We start from the raw sequence: 20,243 nt of genomic DNA on the forward strand, positions 1-20,243 counted from the left end.
GCGCGCGGTCACCCGCCCTCAGCAAGGAAACCACGCTTCCCAGCAGGCAGCGGGCGCGGGCAGGATGTGACGTCACGGGTAACGGCCGGCACGGAGCGCTCATCGGGTGGAAGTGTGGTTGTGTTGCTTCCCGGGGGAGGCGGCCGGCGGCGGCGCGATGTTGGTGTGCGACGTCTGCGGGCAGGCGCTGTCAACGGAGGCGGCGGTGCGGCGGCACCAGGGCCGCCCGCATTTGGGCTGCCAGCCCCGCTGCCCGCTCTGCGGCGCCGCCGCCCCGGGCTGTGACGAGCTCCAGTGGCACATCGAGGTGGCCCACCCGGAGCCGGGGCCGCCGAGCGCCCACCGCCCCGAGCTCGCCGAGGGGCTGCCCGAGTGCCCCTTCTGTGGGGAGGCGGCGGGGCGGGAGCTGGAGGCGCACGTCAGGGCGCGGCACGGACACCTGCTGGGCGCCCCGGGCACAGGTGAGCGGCGGCGGCGCGGGGCGGCGCGCCTGGGCATGGCGGAGATTGGGGCTGGCCGTGGTGGTCGCCCGGCGGTGAAGGGAAAACCAGCCTGCAGCGCTTTGCCGCTGTGCCAGGGACTGACTGCCCGAGGGTGGCTGTACCGTGCCGGGGGTACAGCCGGAGCGCCTCTTCTGCGGTGTTCATACCGGAGGATGCCGCTGGAGAGCACCCGCTGTCTCGTACGAGGCTCTGTCGTTGCTCGATTCCCGGTTGGTCCAGGCGCATTTCATTGGTGCCGTGGTAATTTCAGTTTCAGAAGTCCGGTCTCTCTTGACTTCCCCTCTTCCAGTGAGGCACTCCTTACTTGAGTATAGTGAATCCAAGAGTTTGTTTCCTTTACCTTGATCGTCGTGGGTGTGATTAATAATACTAAATATGGTCCTTTCCAGCATTCTTTCAGAGGTTCGTCTTTCCAGGTTCTGATGTAAATTAAATCTCCTGGTTGGAAGGTATGTACTGGGTGTCCAGAGGTACAGGTACTCTTTCATTCAGGTACCTAAGAAATGAAGATAGAATATGCCCCCAATGATAACATGTATTCAGTAAGTATCTGATTTCTGCTTACATGCATCTAATCACCTTTCCCTGTTAATCTACTTACAGGGTATGGTTTGCCATATAAAATTTCAAAAGGAATAATTGCTTCTTGAACCCTCGGGGTAATTCAGATTCATAGTAAAGCTATGGGCAAGACACCTACCCATTTTATTTGAGTTCCCTGGCATCATTTTGAGATTTGTCTTTTCAGGGTCTGATTCATTCTTTCTACTTTCTGACTAGATTGCAGTCTCTAGGGTATATGTAAGTCCCAATCAAACTCCTAAGAACCTGACAATTTTCTGTACTACCTTAGCAATAAGATGAGGCCCATTATTGGGTGCTATCCCCTCAGGTATTTTAAACCTAGGAGTAATATCTTTCAGTAACACTCTGATTACTTCTCTTGCCTTGTTGGTTTGACATGGGAAAGATACCCATCCAGAAAACGTATTGATGAGTAATCAGTACACATACCTGCTGGTACATCTTGGTAACTCAATGAAATCTATTTGCCAGTGTTCGCCTGGAGTATGTCCCCTCTTAATTTGTCCTGGAGGGGTCTTTTCTGTATTTTTGGATTATTTCTGCAACAAATTAGTAATTGTTTCACAATAATATTAGCAAGCTGTTGCATTCTCGTCCCTACAGCATAATATCTTATGCTTGCCACTGTTGCCTCTGATCCCATATGGGTTTCCTCAGGAGCTTTCTTTACAAATTCCTTCATTAATGGAGCAGTAACTATCATCTGTCCAATGACCATTGTCCAACATCTATATTCAGTTTTGGTAAAATTCAGAAGTTTTGCCAATTGATCATCCCTTTCAGAGTAATTTGGAGGCTCTTTTAATACTAACTTCTCAATAGGAATCAAAGCTCCCATTACAGAATTCAATAGAGCTATCTGTTTTGCAGTTTCATCTGCTCTTCAGCTAATTACATCTGGTTTTACCTTCCAGTGAGCCTTGCAGTGAATCACAGATACTTTTGGGTTTTGAACTGGATGTTAGAGTCCTAAAATTTCTTTCACACGTTTGGAGTTCCTTGTGATGAGAAAAGCCCTCATTCTTTCCAAATGGCCCTGTGAGTATGTACTACTGTATTTTGAATCCATATCAATATTTAATTTTTTATCTTCAGACAGTTCTAGGGCTAGAATCAATGCAATAATTTCAGCTTTCTGAGCTGGTGCATTGAGAGGCAGTGTTTTAATTTCTAATTCATCTTTCAAAGTTACGGCAGAATATCCCACTTTTTGCTGCCCATTGTCCATAAACCTGCTTCCATCAGTGAATAACTCCTAGTTTGGATTTTCAGATCTGGTTGGCTGAAGTACACCTGTTCTATGACATGTGGACAGTCATGTTCCAATCCATTGTTTTGATTAGTAGGATGTAGGGTGCAGGATTCAGGACAGAGGTCACCTTCAAAGTGACATCATGTTGTTCAATCAAGGATGCCTGATACTGAATCAGTCTGTTTGAAGACAACCAGGGATGGCCCTTCTGCTCCAGTCCCAAAACAGCATGAGGAATAAAAATGATAATAGGTTGTCCCAAACTCCATTTTCAAGTTTCTGTACTAATTAAGACTGTTGCTGCCACTGCTCTAAGATGTGCTGGCCATCCCTTGCTCAATTCATCTAACTGTTTAGAGGAGTATGCCACCGGCCTTTTCCAGTCTCCAAAAGTTTGAGTTAGAACTCCTAAGGCGACATGTTGTTTTTCTTACACATATGAAGTGAAAGGCTTACTCAAGTCTGGCAGGTGCAGAGCGGGGGCCCTCATAAGTTTCAGTTTTATAGTGTCAAAGCTTTTACAACATTCAGGAATCCATCGAAGAATTTCTTCAGGCCCTTTCATTGATGGCAGCATAAAACAGTTTAGCAGTTAAACCGAATTTGGTATCCACAGGCGACACCACCTGGCCATTCCTAAAAATCCTCTTAATTCTTTGGTTTTGCAGGGGCTACACAGCATATGGCCTCTTTTCGTTCTGTTCCCAGTCTTCTCTCACTCTGTGAAATCTCAAACCCCAGATATTCTACAGTTGTCTAAGCAATTTGTGCTTTTTTTCTGTTATCCCAGCAGAATATCATCTACATATTGAAGCAAGGTAATTGAGGAGTTCTAACCTTGCCAATCTTCCAGTTCTTTTTCCAATACATTAGCAGACAAAGTAGGGCTATACTTGAATCCCTGGGGTAACACAGTCTAGCAGAGTTGACCTTTTAGTCCTGTTGTTGGGTATTTGCATTCAAACACAACAAGTTTTTGACCTGCTCTTCTAGGGATATGCAGAAGAAGGCATCTTTAAAATCTAATACTGTAAAATAAAACAGTTATTAGGTAAAGATGAGAACCAGGTATAAAGGTTCAGAACCAGAGGATGTACATCAACTGTGACTCCATTAATTTCCCTCAAATCTTGCACCCGTCAGTATTCTTGAGTCTAGGGTTTCTTAACTGGTAAGATCGGACTATTGAATCTGAATATAATACTTTATATTGAATAAAATCATTTATTAGTGGTTCTAACCCATTCAAGCTTCTAACTTAATTGGATATTGCTTTTTTTCTTACCGGTTATGTTTCAGGTTTTAATTCAACCTTTACTGGTACTGTGTTCTTTGCTCTTCCAGGTCTGTTGGTTGCCTGTACAGTAGGTATTACAGCATCCAAAATTTTCTCAGGGATATTTGCATCTCTCTGATGATTCTCTGTTAATAAGTGGATTTGAGTCTTCCAAGCTGTTTCCTTTGGCAGGTGTAGCTGCATTGTCTTATCAGAGAAAGTTACATATGCTCTTCATTTACTAAACAGATTGCATCCTTAGAAGTAAGGGGCATTCCAGCATGTAGAGGAATTTGTGAATTACAGTTTTACTTCCAATATTTCATTCCATCAGTTTTAAAAATTGTTTCAAAGCTTGCTTTCCCATGACCCCCCCAATCAGCATAAAGCTATTACTTAAAGGACTCTTACAACTAGTTACAACTAAGTATGTCACTCCTGTATCGACTAAGCAGTTAATAATTTTATTTCCCATTTGAACTGGAACCAGTGGATCAGCTGGGGAAATATTAATAGTCTCCCAGTCCCCTTCAGTCTAAACCTACTTCTGCCATAACTCCTACAGCTTTTGCTTCCCTGTTCTGTCCACTCCTAAGCAGTGGGCTTTCTCTCTTCCAGTGTTGTCCTTTTCTGCAATATGCACATTCCTTGGTTTGGAGGGGTAATTCATGTCCTCATCCCTGACTTCATCTTCTCAATCCTCCTTGCCTTCGGGCACTTACTCCTTTTCTCCATTCTTGGCCATTAGGATTATCTAGGGCAGTTATTGATTTAGCTTGATTCTTTTTATCCCTCTTTTATTTCAGCCTTGTTGTCTGTTGCCTGTAAGGTGTATGGTATCAGTTCTGAAGGCACAATCCCATCTGCCACTTCTACTTTTTGAAGCTTCTTTCTAGTATGTGGTGCAGACTGTCTAGTGAAGAGCATATTAAATAACATTCTATTTCCCTCACTTTCAGTGTCCAAGACTTACAAGCTGCTTCATACAGTCTCTCATAAAAGGCTAAGGGAGATCCCTTTTTTCCTTGTTTCACCTCACACAGTTTTTAGGTTTCTCTACTGCATTCTGAATCTCATAACAAAGGTTGATTTTATACATTTTCTACTGATCTAATCCTCCGCTTCTATTTGGATCCCACTTTGGATCCTCCTTGGGGGGAAATCCATTGGGTCTTAGGAGTTCCCATGACTTTTAAGCCCAAACCCCCAGTTTTTCTAATTACTCCTTCTTGGGCCTTTTCCAACACTGACTGTCTTTCCTCATACATAAACAAATATTCCAACAGAGCCTGAATGTCTCCCCAGTTAGGATTGTGTGTTAATATCACTGTTTTAACCATGCTCGATGTTCCATTGGGGTTGCTACGGTATGATCCAATCTCATTTCCAATTTAATTAGTCCGAGGTAGTGAATGGAACATGTATATTTACTACCTGTCCTTCAGGCACCACTGCTGCTCTCAAAGGTGCCTGTAGTTCCGTTTTTTTCTTTTCCTCTAGTTCTGCTTGAAACTGGACTGGCATCAGAGACAGCCTTTTCATGAAATTCACTTTCTAGCCACCTTTGTTTTCCTAGTCCAAGGCGGGTCCCAACATCACGTTTAACACAAGACTTAAGCTTTCAATTTGTTTTCTTAGTTTCCTTAGACAGTGAAAATATTCCATTTATTAAGTTACATTTTCTCTTACAGCAAAGAACAAATCAACATATAAGGAGTTTCATCCCTATTCTCTTGCCTCCTACAAAATAACATCAACTGTAATGTATTTTAAAGATCCATTTTCCCCCATCATCTAACTCATATTATGGCCACCATTTATTCCAATATTGTTTCAATTTATTCTTTGTCATAGGGTCCCCTCCGAACTTACTCGAGTTCTTTTAGGATGCATACTTGGGGAGAGCAAAGGGGCATTCCTGCAGGAGAGGAACCCCTTTCAGTACCGAAAAGAATGTACCCAATGGTTCATGCACTAATTACAGGTGCATACACCTCACTCCCAAGTTTTCACGGACATTCAAAATCCAAATGTGAAAAGGGGTGTGCGATACCAAAACCCAAGGCATGCTGTCACCAATGGGTAGAAACATATACGCTCCTTTGTGTCGTTTTGATGCACCTTATGCAGAGGCCAAACCAAACCCCACAGTCCTGCTGCTATTCTCCGTACCCCGTCACCCCCTTCCACCGGGACATGCGTCTGCAAAGCGCTGCTGCTCACCTGGCTCCGGGGCTGGTCGTGCCCAGGCCTGGAATTGGCTCGGCCGAGCCCTGTCACCAGGAGCGACCTGTGGGTCCGGGCGGGCCCTGCCGCCCCGTGAGCGGGTGCGCCCCGTGAGCGGGTGCCCCCCGTGGGGGCCCGGCCCAGTCCGCACACGGAGCCGCGGTGCTCGCAGGCTGCGGGTGGGCGCCAGGAGGCAGAACCGCCGCGCCGGCCCGGCCCCAACACACACCATCAGGGCTTTACAGGCCTTGAACAGCAGTTTACAATTAGGGTTCGTCACACTTAGTTCTTTTGGGTTTCCACGAGTCTCGTCTCCATGTAAAAGTACAGCGTTCTGGGTGTTCCACAGCGCATGGTGGGGGTGGGGGGTGGTGTTAGTAGGGGGCTTCCTTCTCTTGAGGGTGGGTCTTTAGTACACCGGTTGGGATAGTTCACGCATAGTTCAAGTAATTTTCTGCTTTAGTTTCATTAATCCTTTTGTTGTCCTCGAGCTTATCCTGTTACTTCTTCGCTTATTTATGGTGTCTATTGCTTCTCCCAAGGCCCTGTTTTGCTAACTGTAAGGATTAGCTAACATCCTCTGTTTTTCAAATTCTTTCTTGTTTTTCGCTATAGGTATTTACATATGTTGTCTAAATTTCAAGTTGAATAACAGACTGGCCGTCTATTAGTCACATAGCTGTGAGCCAGTGGACTACACTCCGAGGCCACTCAGTGTGTGCTGGGGCAGCGACTGAAGACGGCAGAGGAGTCACTTAGAAAGGGACAGTGAGCGAAGATGGTGAAGGTGTAGCTTGAAAAAATCTGCTCCAGAGCAGAACTGAAAACACTAATGCAGATGAACCTGCAATGTCTTGTGTGCCCAAAATACACCATTCCTATCAATGAAAGCAGATAGTAACGTCTTGGTGTGATAGGGAGGTGGTTTCTACCTATTTGACATATGTTTGGTTGCAAAAGTTTGAGTTTGTCTCTTGAAGTCTCATCCTTGACGGGATCCTGTAGAGCAGTTGCAGTGTATGTTAGGGAAAGGTAGTTTTCAATTTGAAGTAGAGACTTAGGAAACATCCAGCACCAAAGTATTCTGAAGTACTAAACATTGGTTTGGAGACCACAAGGATATTTTGGAGGCTAAAGCTGGAGTAAGGAAAATCATTATTTATTTGAATATTAAGATGTTTTAATATTTAAATTAACATTAAGAATAATGGCCAGAATTTTACTCTAACTGTCCAAAGTTGCTGGTAGCTATTTCAGAAACTGTTTCAGAAAGTAACAGCATCTCTGCTAGTGGGTACTTCTCTTAGACAACTGGCATTCTTGATACTGACAAGAAATACAAACGGTGATTAGGGTGCATAATCTGGCAGTATGATCAACCACACAGCTTAGTCTGTGATTAAAAATGGTTTTCTCAAAAAAAAAAAAAAAGCCCCACCAAATCTTAGCTTTGAATAATAGATTACTTCTATGGATGCAAATAATGCACACCTTGAATAAATAAATAAATTGCCTGCATGCTGATTTCTATTTAAAAAATAGTTGTATTAAGGGTGTTTTGAGGTTTTTTTGTGCGTAGTGTGTTTCAGGAAACTATATGCATGCAGTGTTATTCAAAATATTGCTAGTGAATTTAGTATTATACCATCAAGTTTCCCCCCAGCCAGTCATGAACTTTCAGCTTGGGCAAATGCTTTCCAGAAACAGCTAACATGGCATATGAATTCCTGTGTTTTGTGACCTGGGAAGGTGCAAGTAAAATCTAGGGACTTAAAAGGATGGAGTCTGGCTCTTCTCTGTGCTGCCCAGTGGCAGGACAACAGGCAGTATGCACAAGTTAAAATATGAGAAATGCCTTTTAAATACAAGAAATTCTATTTTGCTGTGAGAGTGGTCAAACACTGAAGTAACTTCTCTGGGGAGCTTGTAGGGTGTCTCTCCTTGGAGTTAGTAAAAAACCTGAGTGGAAAAGGCCCTGTACAACTTAATCTGAGGAACTAAATGATGAAGTCTTTTTGAACATTAACTATTCTCTATGGTGCTTTTCAATAATAATACTAAAACTGCAGAAAGAATATTTGAGGAGATGCAGAAAGACCAACAAAGTAAGAACAGCAGCATGTTTTACTTTAATATTGGTGTTATAACACAGCAGTTTGTGGGCAGAATGAATAAGTTTCGTAAGGAAATGTTCTTCTGTTAGCAGGGCAGATCTTTTCATTAACTGTTTGATGAGTTAGACTAAGCATTTCTTAAATACTATCCTAGCAAGTTGTGATCTATAAGTTAAATGGGGCAAAACGTGATAAATAGACAAAAGGAAAATGCGTCTTAATTTTCAGGTATTTAGACAGAAATTCTTAAATTATTAAGGGAGCAACAGCTGTTTAGAACTTGCTGCCTTTCACTTGAGGAATTTTGATGGCAACACAAAATTCATTACTGTATCTTAGACTGTATATCAATTACGGGGATGATTCTCACTAAAAAAATGGAATTCCATTAATCAAGAAATTGCATTTCTTTTTCAGACACAGGAAATTGTGAACAGCTATATGAATGTCCAATGTGCAGTCTTACCTGTACAAACATACAGATACTTGAAGAACATGTGGATTTACACTTAGAGGAACATAGCTTTTCAGAAGGTACGTGAAAGGATACAGGCTTGAAAATACTTGAAAGCATTTACTAGTATTTGCATATTGTAGTATAGAATCTCAGACAAAATTTAAATATTTCCTTATTTAAAAAGAGAACTGGACATGTATATAATTAACACAGTTAATAGCAAATCCTATCACTTGCCCAAGTGCTCTAATTAATTACATACGCTAAAATAAATATTTGTCTATGTGTGCTGATTAAGTAAATGCACTGTATGTCAGCCAAAACTAAAATTTAGAGTGAAAAATATTTAAAAGACAGTCATGTTATTTTTTTTTCTAGCTCCATAGAATACATGGAATTTATTGTGGCACATTCCAGTATGATGAGCTAGAAATATGTAGCTTATGAAAACTACAGGGTTTTTTTCTCAGTGCTTATGCCAATTCATTTAGTCATAGCAAAAAAAGGAATAAAAATTAATTTTGCTTATTAGCATGGCAAATAAAATCCTAGAGATTCCTGATCCAGTTCTCTGATCCTAAATTTGGTTTTGTCACTTTGTTATGAGACTGCTGCCAGCGATCCTAGAAGCTAGTAAGTGTGTGTTATTCAAGAAATGGGGACTTCTTGCTAACAATAAGTGAAACATCATAAACAAAAGCTGTTTTTGTAGTAGTAGAGGTACGGTACATGCATTATTTGCCAAGTAATTGCTCCTGTAACTGCATAAACTTTGTCCACGTCAAGAGTCTGAATCTTAGTAGACTGAATGCAGTCAGTCCTCTTTCGTGTTTGTTGCTAATAACTCAAAAAAATGTGGGATGCATCTCCTAAAATTAATGTCCAGTTGTGTTTACATGTGTCTGCTTCCTAAGCACACGTAGAATCTTAAAAAATTAAATAAATGATCCATCAAAGCATTGTTAACCTCCTGTTTAAGTCCTCTCTCTTTGAAATGTTATTCCTGAGTAGGTGGAAACATAGGAGATCTAGAACTGGCTCAACAGCTCCAAATTGAAGAAGATAAACAGCAGAAATCAGAAGAACAGAAGCAAGAGAGGGAAGAATTTAAAAAGCTGCAGGTACAGCGATATTCCTAAATGGTAAACTTTGGAACAAATGTGGCGTTAGAAGCTGAGCATCTTGGAACTGTAATGACCTGGAATGGCCATACCAGGTCAGGCCTGTGCAGTGAGCCAGGCGGTGTTGAGGTGGTGGTGCAGGAGTGGGTTGCAGGCAAATGCAAGCTCTTGGCAGCCTTGATCCTGGCACTCGTGCTGGGCATGCCTGCCTTGAGCTATTTGGCTTTACTGCTTTAGTGGTGCTGGGTGCTCCCTGTGCATGCTGTACTGCTCTCACCAGGGGCCCTGGCACACTTGGGTGTCTTCTACTGTGCCTCAGCCAGCTCTGGTGCTCTGCCTTGCGTTACAGCCTGGAGCACATTCCCTGCCAGAATGCCTAAGGCCCTGAGCACCCTGGCCATTCTCTTCCTGGATACCATCACCAACTTCCCTGTAAAATCCTGCTTCCCTCTCCCTGCCACCTGACAGCCCTGATAGCTCATTTTCCGCTCTCACTACCTCCTGGCCGTTGACTGCCTCTGTGCCAATGGCTGTCTGCCCAAGAGGGAGCAGAGGGATGTGCCTGCTTTTCCAGGTGTGGCTTTCCTAGTCCCACATTCCTGTTCAGGAGTGAGTCTTGGCCTTCAGCTCTAAAATACCATACATCTGAAGTTTTTATGTCTTATTGTTCACTGTTTTTTAAAGTTACTGATTGTGCATGCAGTTCTCAAAATCACTGGCAGTGAATTCAAAAAATGTGATTTAAATCATACACATTCCATCCCTAACAGAGACAATATGGCTTGGATAATTCTGGAGGCTACAAGCAGCAATTCCTAAAGAATATGGAAAGGGAAGTTGATAGGGGAAAGATGCAGCCTTTTGAATATCACAAGAGGAAAGCTGACATGATGGAATGTTTGGCTTTTGGTATAGATGATGGGAAAACTAAGACCTCAGGTAAAACTGCTGAAATTATACAATGAAGACTTTTTGTAGACCTCGGTTGTAGGGACCAAACCTTTCTTTAACAAAGCATATAACTGGGTGCTTAATAACAGGTTGCATCCTAGTTCTAATCCTTATTTTCTAGATCAATCTATAGCCTTTTAGTCCTAAACTAATAGGCAAATTAAAGCATGGTGTATTTCTAATCTTTATTCTAACCTGTAGACTTTTTTCTTCTTTTTTTGTTTGGTTTTTTTTTTTCCTATGGAACCAAGTTGTCTGGTTAAAGGCCCAGATACAATATGCTTCAAAAGATGCAAATGTTTTATTACAAGTTGGTTGTCCTTAAGCGTTTGCTTCTTTACTACTTAGTACTCATTTGTTCCTAACCTAGTGTAGCTGTTAAAATTTACAATAGCTTTTTATCTGGTGTTTCAATTAGTTGAAGTATTGTGTAAGTTTGTCCCAGGTGAGCATGGTGTTCATCTGATTACAAGGTCTAAAAGACTACTAGGAGGAGTAGATATTTACTTGATACATCTTATTTGAAATATTTTATAATTGGTACAAAATTAAAGTGGACTTCTGTGTCCCTTTGAAAAGGCTTTCTTGTCTTTACTTGTCAGGACCACAGTTCAAAGGTGTTTTACCTAATTGCTAGTGGTTCTAGCTCACAAAATAGCTGTTTGGATCTTGACAGGTAAAATAAAATTACTTCTATAAAATGTATTGAGTGGGGACAATACATTTAAAGTTTTCATTCTTGGTAGATATTTAGACTTCAGAGAGGAATTCAGAAAAAAATCTGTCATGGCTATGGAATGATTGTCTTCACAATAGCGTGGTAATTAATAGCCTTTGAGAATTTAACTTTACAAATTGGACAGAGCATTCGCAAGCATGTTCTTTCATGTAAAAAAGGGGGATGTGGAATATCCAGCAAGTGGATTATTTATTTTTTTTTAATGCTTCAGTATTCATAAATTCATTGAAGTAAAGACCATAAAAAAGAAATAGGTGCAGTGTCCACTGATTTTGTGATTTGCGTTCCAGATGTAACGTAGGATCACAGAGAAGTTTTAAAATAAATTGTTTGTAAAATAATCTGTATCTGTTCTAAGCTGGGTAAAGAATCTTTTTTTCTGGCAAATTTTGTAGTTAATTTTACAGATAAACTTTATATTTTGTCTTCTTTTAGGAGTCATTGAAGCGTTGTGCAAGTACTATCAGAACGAAAACAAAGATGTGAGACATGTATGGCTTTCAGCAGGAGTAGACCACTTCCAGTCATCTTTGGGTGACAGAGGCTGGGGTTGTGGTTACAGGAATTTCCAAATGCTCCTTTCCTCACTGCTGCAAAATAGCTTGTATAATGACTGCTTGAGAGGTATTAAACAAAACACTGCCTGTTTGTTTCACATACCTTGGATGACAACCTACTGATTGATGTTTTGCCTTTTAATTTACGCAGCGAGGCTCACTAGGTCAATGATGCTTATTAAATGTATGTTATATCGCTGGAGCTTAACTGTGGAAGGAATCAGAGGTGAATACTGGCAAGGCGTGATGTGGTTGAAGTTTTAGCTTTAGTTTTTTTGGTGCATCTTTGTAATGTCAACCTTATAAAAGAAGCTGAATACTTTTAATTAATAGACTATGTCAGTAACTGTAACCACAACTCAAAAGCTCTTCTGTTCCAGATACTACACTAATTCCTAGTATACCAAAGATTCAGTCCATGATTGAAGACGCCTGGAGGGAAGGCTTTGATCCTCAAGGGGCATCTCACTTCAACAACAGATTACATGGTTCCAAAGCATGGATAGGAGCATGTGAAATCTATTCGCTCTTAACCAATCTCCGGATAAAGTAAATATTGCTTTATTTTTAAGTGCTGTACCTCTAAAAGTCAGAATTACCAGCTGTGTAATGATAAAGCCACCTTAGTGGCTTTAAATTTAACCAACCTATAAACAGATCTGATTCAGCACAATATAAAGCTGTGTAACTACTTATGCAGGTACATAAACTGAGTAACTACTTAGATCATTGACACTTGATGAAAAATTATGCCACATACGCATACAATCAAACACTGAGTAAAACTTAATGTCTCTGGAAGTTTCTTCTCAAGAAGAACCTGAATTTCAGCTATTCATGTGCATAATTCTGAAAGCTGTTAATTGGACTCTCTACTGTACATATATCACATACAAAAAAAATCTAACATTATAATTTTTGCAAGTTTCACAAGTTCTTGTTGGACTGATCAGAGTGTTTCATTGTTAAGGAGTAAATTTTCCAGTTTGAACAGTATATATTGCATTGCCTTATAATTATGTGTCCCTTCCTCCTGTATTAAAAAAAAAAAAAGTGATAACAACCACTTGATGTCTGGAATTGCTGTTTACAAAACAGTCTTGGTGCAGGAGGAAGGGGCTGAGAGGTGAAAAATTGTAACATCCTGCTTAAAATTTTATTTTTGCTTCCATTCTAAATGTTCTGTAGGTGTCAAATCATTGACTTTCACAAACCAACTGGCCCTATGGGTACACACCCTCGTTTATTTGAGTGGATTTTGCGTTACTATTCTACAGATAATGAAGGTGGTACAAAGGTAGTGTGTACTTCCAAACCACCCATCTACTTGCAACATCAAGGTCAGTATCACAATATGCTGGTTTCTTACTGTTCTCTTTATGTGCTGCAATTCAGAGCAGCCTTTTACATTGCTTCTTCATTTAATTGAAGATGTGGCTTTTATTTGCTGTTACTGTTTTATGTAATAAAAGCAATATTAAAGTTTGTGTTTTTATTGCATAGAAGACCTGGATGTTATTGGGATCTCAGCTTTTTGACATCTGCTCTTTTTCTTGTAACTGCCTTATTAAATTTCAAGTAATGTCTTCCTTCATCTGAAATCTAGTATGCTACAAGGAAATGTGCTTTTTAAAATACTGAAACTCTGTATTTTGCAATTAGGTCATAGTCGTACTGTTGTTGGAATAGAAGAGAAGAAGAATAAAAACTTATGTTTGCTGCTGTTTGACCCGGGATGTCCTTCCCAAGAAATGCAGAAACTGCTAAAACAGAACAGTGATGGTACTAGTCTCAGACAGCTTCGAAGATTTGTGGGTAGCTTAAAAGAAAAGCAATACCAGATAGTGGCTGTAGATGGTGTACTGTCATTGGAAGAGAAAGCTGTAAGTATTCCAGAGAATAGTTTCTGTCTAAGAAAGCTTAAGAGAATCTGCGTCTCTTAATACGCAAATGGATATGCATATATGGTTGCATGGTGGATTTTTTTCATCTCTTCGCTTCCCTCATCTATCTTCTCTGCTACTTTCTGCATTTTGTCTGTGAATTGAGTAGTCACAGGATATCAAAACCAAAAACAGTTTTGCATGTAAATGAGCGCCATACTGATGTAACTGACAACTTCTGAGTCTTTTATGAAGCTTGCACTGTTCGCAGATGTAAATTGGGTTGTGGTTTTTTTTCTTTTAATTTTCTTACAGTATTTTCCCCTAAATAACTTATTGTGGGTATATAAGGTACTTACAAAACATTCATAGTCCAAAATTATGTTCAGGGCTTTTTACTGCAATTTTGTAAAACTGTGTGGCATCTATCAGCCTTTGATAGTTGAAGAGCAAGGCACACAGATACTGAGGCCTAACCATCTAATGTCTCCTCATCTTGGATGCTAGAACCTAGTGCATTCTGCTTTCTGAAAGTACTTAGAACTTTGTATATTTAAAACACAGTTCCAAGCGTCTTACATTGGCGTTTTTCTAAATCCTGTCCACACGCTTCACTTTGGGCATAGTTACTCTTTAAGACCGTAGAAGTTTTCAGCTGAATGTCAGATGTAATTTTTGTTTCTTAAGCTTTCTCTTTCCTACACTAACAAATTGATTCTGAGGACCCACATTCTGATTCTGTGGTGACTTATCAGCACTGTTCAGCATGTTCAAGTTCAGGACACACTTCTATTTAAACTATGAAATAAATGGTGGCTGAGTCACCTGCTCAACTGTATTTAACATCAGTGTATTGAAATGAGGTGTTGCCTTAAGTGTTTTCTGGGCCTGAACATGTCAGAAATATCAGTGAAACACAGCCATCCTCTCTTCCTCCTAGCAAAAGCTTTAAAACTCAGGACCCAGTAAAAAGAGCATTGTATGGGATTTGGGGTGGGGTGGGGGTTGGTTTTTTTTCCTCTTTTCAAAGATGTGATTTACATTTTAAAATATCTGGGGTTTTGAATTTTGTCTTGAAAGCTCCCATTTAATTAAGACTAAATACAACCCCCTTATACTTGTTAAGCTTATTAAACTAATAATTTGAAAAATGCTTTTTAAAGTGATATTTTCATTCCTTAAACTATTCTTTTCCCCTTCTCCCCACTTTTTATAGGCTCGCTGCCGTGCTTCTAAGGTCTTAACATCAGAGAAGATTCCGTAAAGGATGCCTTTATACCTCTTTCTGGCATTTACTGGATGTAAAATACTAAACTTTTGGACTGAGATCCTAACTCAACAGTTTCTAGACTTAAACTATGTCTCCATAAATGCTTGGGGGCTCTGGAGAAGCACAGCACTGGTGTAAATCTGTAGTTTTTATCTTCAGTCAGAACTCTGCCTTCCTGATGAATCTGTAACTCTGAAGTATTACAGTCCTTGTCTTACTAGAAGATTTGGCATTTTCTTAGTTGCTGAAATTGCCAAGTGACACCCACCATCCCACAGCCAACTATGCACCACAGTTAACTGTCAATAAGCAGCGCGTAAAGATACTATGTGACTACTTTATTGGAGTGCCTGGACATGGTTTACCTCTGTATGTATATTTATGTTGCCTCTGTGGCCAATGTTCTGTTTCTTACAAAATTTGGTCAACCCATATCTATTATGCCTCAGCAAATTCTCTGCTACTGTTCGCAAAATACAGAGACAGTTCGATGGTTTCACGATACAGTCTGTTCCACTGGGGATTAGTTTACTTACTGATCTTTTCAGTTAGCTGGCTTCTGTGGATGTATTTCTTGTACACATGAACATGTGTGCCTGTGTGGTGGATCAACGTTAGCATTGGCTGTGAGGTCTAAGCGGTGTCCAAAGTGGGGGTGGGTGGGGGGTGCTTTAGGGGCTGCACAAGGCAATCCATTGGGGTATAGGAAGAAAATGGTTCTTTTGTACTATGAATACATGAAATAATAAAAAATATTTCTGAAGTCTTTTATTTCATCTTTATTTAATCCTTTTATTTATTTCTGGGTTTGTATATGTTTTGTAGTGTATATCCCCTAGGTCCCAGAGGCATCTCAAAAGGACGTTTGCACTGACTGTTGACTGGGGGCTGTATTGTGCAGGGTTAATGCCATTGAAGAGACTGTAGCTATCCGCTGAGATGAGTTTCTTGGGTGTTTGAGGTGCCCTGCTGTGTCAAAGATGTGCTGCTCTGGCTGAATGTAAGAGTAGGGCAGCTGGAGGCTGGAAGGGGTGGGTCAGGTGTGTCTGCAGACAGCACTAGATGTTTCTGCTTAAGCAACTGAATCATGCCATAGCATCCATTTACTGTACCTAGTGCTTGGATACTTCCCTTTCATTTAGGCTTTCTCACTTGTTGACATCTAGGTGTAGGTGTAGGAATGTTACTGTTGTTCTCATATTTAATATGCTCTGGAAAAAAGAACTAGTAATTTTTGGTAGTAGTGAAACGTGAACATACAAAGATACTGCAACCCATAAATAGATAATTTTCTCAAAAAAGCATGAAAGTAAGAAGTTTTAATTATGAAAATTAATTCATTTCAGTAGGTATGTAGAAGTGGCCTATAACCTGTGAAAGGGTTAAATACTTAGGACACTGGAGGGGCTGAGAGTAGGGACAGAGTTCTGGGAACTGAGGGCCCACCAGCTCCTACACTAGCCCTGGTTTGTGTGGCATATGTTTTTATGTGCCATGTGAAGGTTTGCAGCCATGCAGTTACTTAACCTCTCAGACACACTTCAATCTCTTCTGCTCTGCTCCCTCACCTCCCGTGACTGGAACCGAATCTACTCCTGGCTAAGGCTCTGCTCATTCCAGACTGAGCATGTTCATTACCAGTGTGACACTGCCCAGGTGTGTATGCCTAAGGAGGAGGAACTGCACCCTCAGCCCCAGCTCTTCACTTACGTGTTCAAACTGCCATTGGGGCTAAGCAAGTGTTTTGGCGAAGTGCTGTAACGTGCCAGATTTGCAGTACCTCTGTGCATGCTGTTTGATTCCTGTGTAATCACCATGGGGCAGCTAGATTGAAAGTGAATGGAAGAGAGGAGTCTCACTTGATCCAGCTGAAGATGCTTTTGCGAGGGTTCTTGCAATGGTGATTCCTGGTACCATCTGGACAGCAACCAACCACTCGGGATACTTTATTCCTTGTGTAGCATGACCTTCTGCCAAGACCTCAATAAATGTTGTTGTGTTTGGGTTTTGGTTTAGTTCGGTGTGGGTTCTTTTATTTGGTTGGTTGGTTTGGTTGGGGTCTTTTTTAATATGTGTTCTGGGAGCGTCACAATAGCACAAGCCTAGTTACAGATTTATTAAGGTCATATTCTTGGTGTCTCACTTGTTTCAGCTTGACCCCAGGGATGCCATGTAAAGATCTAACCGACCAAGGTAATCATGGTATAACGAATAATAGCCTTTTCAGGGAACTGCAGCTGGAGCAGGGTAATGGGGTAACTTTCAAACATTAGCTATGCACGGCTGGAAAGGGAGGAGTGGGGTAACAAAACATTAAAATAACCTTAATGAGGCCCAGGACTTTGCATGAATCACTACCGGAAGTTTGCCCTGAGAGAGAGAATGAGTGTATCTGAGCACAATACTAATCAAAGTAATTGCTTGAGGGATATTGTCTCTTATCATCAAGACTCCCTTGGGTTCACAGAAGCCAAACTTTTCTTTGCAAATAGCTACCTCAAATAAAGAATGGGAACCTGTTTGGATCTATTTGCAAGACCCTGAATATTTGGTTAACTGCTTGGGTGAAGAAAATGATGGCATGTTCTTGAAATTCCAAGAAGGACTTTGATCTGCTTTTCCCAGGCAGCTGGGCAACAAAAGGAGTAGGACACTTCCGTAATCAGAAGTAAATCACAGGGAGTTGTCATTGCTGGGGGCCCTGGCTGCTTGTGTTCAGCTGCAAACTGTTTTCTGAAAAAAACAGTGAAGAAGTGTCTGTGAACCTACACAAGATAGAGCACAAATTAATTACTGAAAAGCCTCCTAAGTCTGCTGTACATCAAGTGCTGAAGCAGTTTATTCTTTACATGAAGTAAATTTACTCTCAGAAAAGCTTCAGTTGATTATTGTTATAATTGCTACTCAGGATTGTCAGAAGCTGTTAATTGTGTACCATGGTTTTCAAAATGTGTTCATTTCTCCTTGGGAACAATGTCAAAACTCCCTGTAAATCCAAAATTTTGGGAGCAAAATGTTTAATTCTTTTTTGTCTATTTATATTCAATTTATCCTATATAAGACTTGTCCAAATACTTTTATATGTACTGTAAGAACTTATAAATAGTTTAATGTGAACTTTATTTTAAAAATCAAGTCATCTAATTGTAGTATACTAGTAATATTCTAGTAATTCTAGTATTTAACACTAATTAACATTGCTTTATAGATAGGCATTTTCAGATTAAGTGTTCCTAATTGAAGGTTCCAGTGAAAAACGTGGATTTTGGTGACCCCTAGGTTTTTCTCGCAGAAACAACTTTAACACTTTCTAATTATTCCCTTGAGCTATATGGCAGTGAATTTCATTGCACCCTCCAGCCCTGAAAGTGCTGATTTCTGCTGCACAGACAAGAGCTTGCCTGTATGGGGTGTTTCTAGCATTTTATTTCAGTTCTGTTCCTCTCCTTTCTACAGGGGGTCATCCCAGGGAGTCATGCAGGAGGCATCTGTAGACTGGAGAGAAATGATAACTTTTAATGCCATCTCATGGTTATTTCGTCATAGTTTTCATACGCAGAGCACGTTCAGACAACGCTACATGGATTACACTGTGTTTTCCTTGCAAGCACAGCAAATAACAGTTTGTTATGTTTTTTTAATGGCAGTCAGATTCTAGAGAGGAAGAGTTTAGAGAAGGGTATTACTACGAGGAACCACTACCATTTGAGCCCCAGTTATAGAAATGGTATTCTTCATACCAGCAAGTGCTAAGAAGGCTTTCACTTCACTTCCTAAAAACTGTCGGGTGTCATACATCAGTGTTGCATTATTCTGTAGTGTCAGCACAAAGTCAGTATACGTCTCTGCCTATTCTAGCATCTTGGGCGATAAATTCATCCTCATGGAGAGTTTGTGTCTGTTTCTAAATCACATCTAATTAACGTTTTGAAGTAATGTATCTTTTCTGAGTTTAAAAGTAAATTAAATGTTTTCTTGCTGACTATGTCTATTAGTCTTCTTTATTCATTCCTTCAAAAGCTTAATCAGGTCAGAAAAATCAAATCTAGTGAATTTCCTGAAGAAATAAAAGATTCAGGTCTATTCACTCTCACTTAAGCAAAGCAGTTATTATTGTGTAAAATATTAAATTTCTCTTAAATAAATAGGAGAGGAAATAAAGCTCTTGCTTGAAGAAGGAAGAAAACATCAGTATGTAAATACTCCCTTAGGTTTCCTGCTTTTCATGCAGCACATCCATTACTGACAATGAATCCGGGAATTATGATATTTTACTTAATAGATATTTTTTAAAGTTGAATAAATAGCCTCTTTACATACCTCAATAAAAAATCCAAAAGCAAAAAAAATATTAAAACCTCCTTTAATGTTAACTATATTCTCAATTCTCAATTAACAGTTCTCAATTTCTAATTTTTATCTTCAGAACTCTTCTTTTCCCTCTGATTTTTCTTTTCCTTTCCCTCTCCTCATCATTTTGAAATAAAAGCAATGTTACATGGGTGAGGTTTATGGCAGCAGTTCCCTGTTACTGTCCTACCTGACTTATGACACTCACATACCATGAGTTCACAATAGTTCATACATTAGTAGATTATTTCTGTTTCTTTTTGCTCCTCTACTTGTTACGGCAATCTCGTTAGATCAAGGTAAAGGTTAGTGTATGCACAGGAATTACTCTTTTTCTTTGTTATGAAGAAAGCATTAAACAAGAAGTAACAATAAGCTACTTTTACAACCAGATGTGCCAAAAGCACGTAAGCAGCTGAAATTCAATAAAGTGTTGATAGTGGTAGAATGAAAACTATTGCCTCAGATCAAAAGAGGTTGTTGAAATGATGTAGGAAAATGAGTTAAATCTGCACAGAGCTTCATAACAGAAGTTGTAACCTGCACATAGATTTCATCATGAAACCTAGGTAAGACTGATCCTCCTTGTCTTGACTTTGGTCCCTTTTTTAATTTATGCAACTTTCAGATACTGCCTGGAAATTCCAAGAAAAAAAAATAAAGGCTGATTAGTTTAATGACATGCTGTTGGTTCTGTTAAATAAACTTTCTCCGTATGACTCTGCGTCAGCATTCTTTTGGTTTATTTCTTTAACTGTCTTTGTTCTGATCACAGGAGCAGGGTGACTGACACGATGGCATTTTCTCCATTTTACATCTCCATCTCAATGCCCATTCCTCTCTCTTGGGATCACAACAGTATCTTGTATGTTGTTGCCTTCATCTGTGGCCAGCATAGCTGGGTGTATGCATTTGTTTTGCCTGTGGTATGATCAAAGAAAGAAAGTCCCAAAGCTTAT

General features: G+C 40.3%; 1 protein-coding gene across 2 annotated transcripts; it reads left to right on the forward strand.

The window, feature by feature from the left end:
- Positions 1-62: 62 nt before the first annotated feature.
- ZUP1 (zinc finger containing ubiquitin peptidase 1) lies at positions 63-18,916 on the forward strand. Of its 2 annotated transcripts, none has more exons than XM_080389717.1 (9): positions 63-461; positions 8,374-8,490; positions 9,425-9,534; positions 10,305-10,473; positions 11,660-11,848; positions 12,162-12,330; positions 12,970-13,121; positions 13,444-13,664; positions 14,881-18,916. In XM_080389717.1, exons 1-9 carry the CDS (start codon positions 158-160, stop codon positions 14,926-14,928), a joined length of 1,479 nt encoding a protein of 492 aa, XP_080245843.1. In that variant the 5' UTR covers positions 63-157; the 3' UTR covers positions 14,929-18,916. The 2 variants fall into 2 exon arrangements, with proteins under 2 accessions (XP_080245843.1, XP_080245844.1); XM_080389718.1 differs by lacking the exon at positions 63-461 and adding an exon at positions 487-2,126.
- Positions 18,917-20,243: the final 1,327 nt, after the last annotated feature.

Source organism: Falco punctatus (assembly GCF_963210335.1).
Source record: "Falco punctatus genome assembly, chromosome: 5".
NCBI lineage: Eukaryota > Metazoa > Chordata > Aves > Falconiformes > Falconidae > Falco > Falco punctatus.

Bases quoted from the DNA above. Each gene is read 5' to 3' on its own strand.
- ZUP1 (XM_080389717.1), top strand. From the start codon at position 158: ATGTTGGTGTGCGACGTCTGCGGGCAGGCGCTGTCAACGGAGGCGGCG. The intron at 462-8,373 runs GTGAGCGGCGGC...TTTCTTTTTCAG, and splicing joins GCTGGGCGCCCCGGGCACAG to ACACAGGAAATTGTGAACAG. The intron at 9,535-10,304 runs GTACAGCGATAT...CATCCCTAACAG, and splicing joins AAGAATTTAAAAAGCTGCAG to AGACAATATGGCTTGGATAA.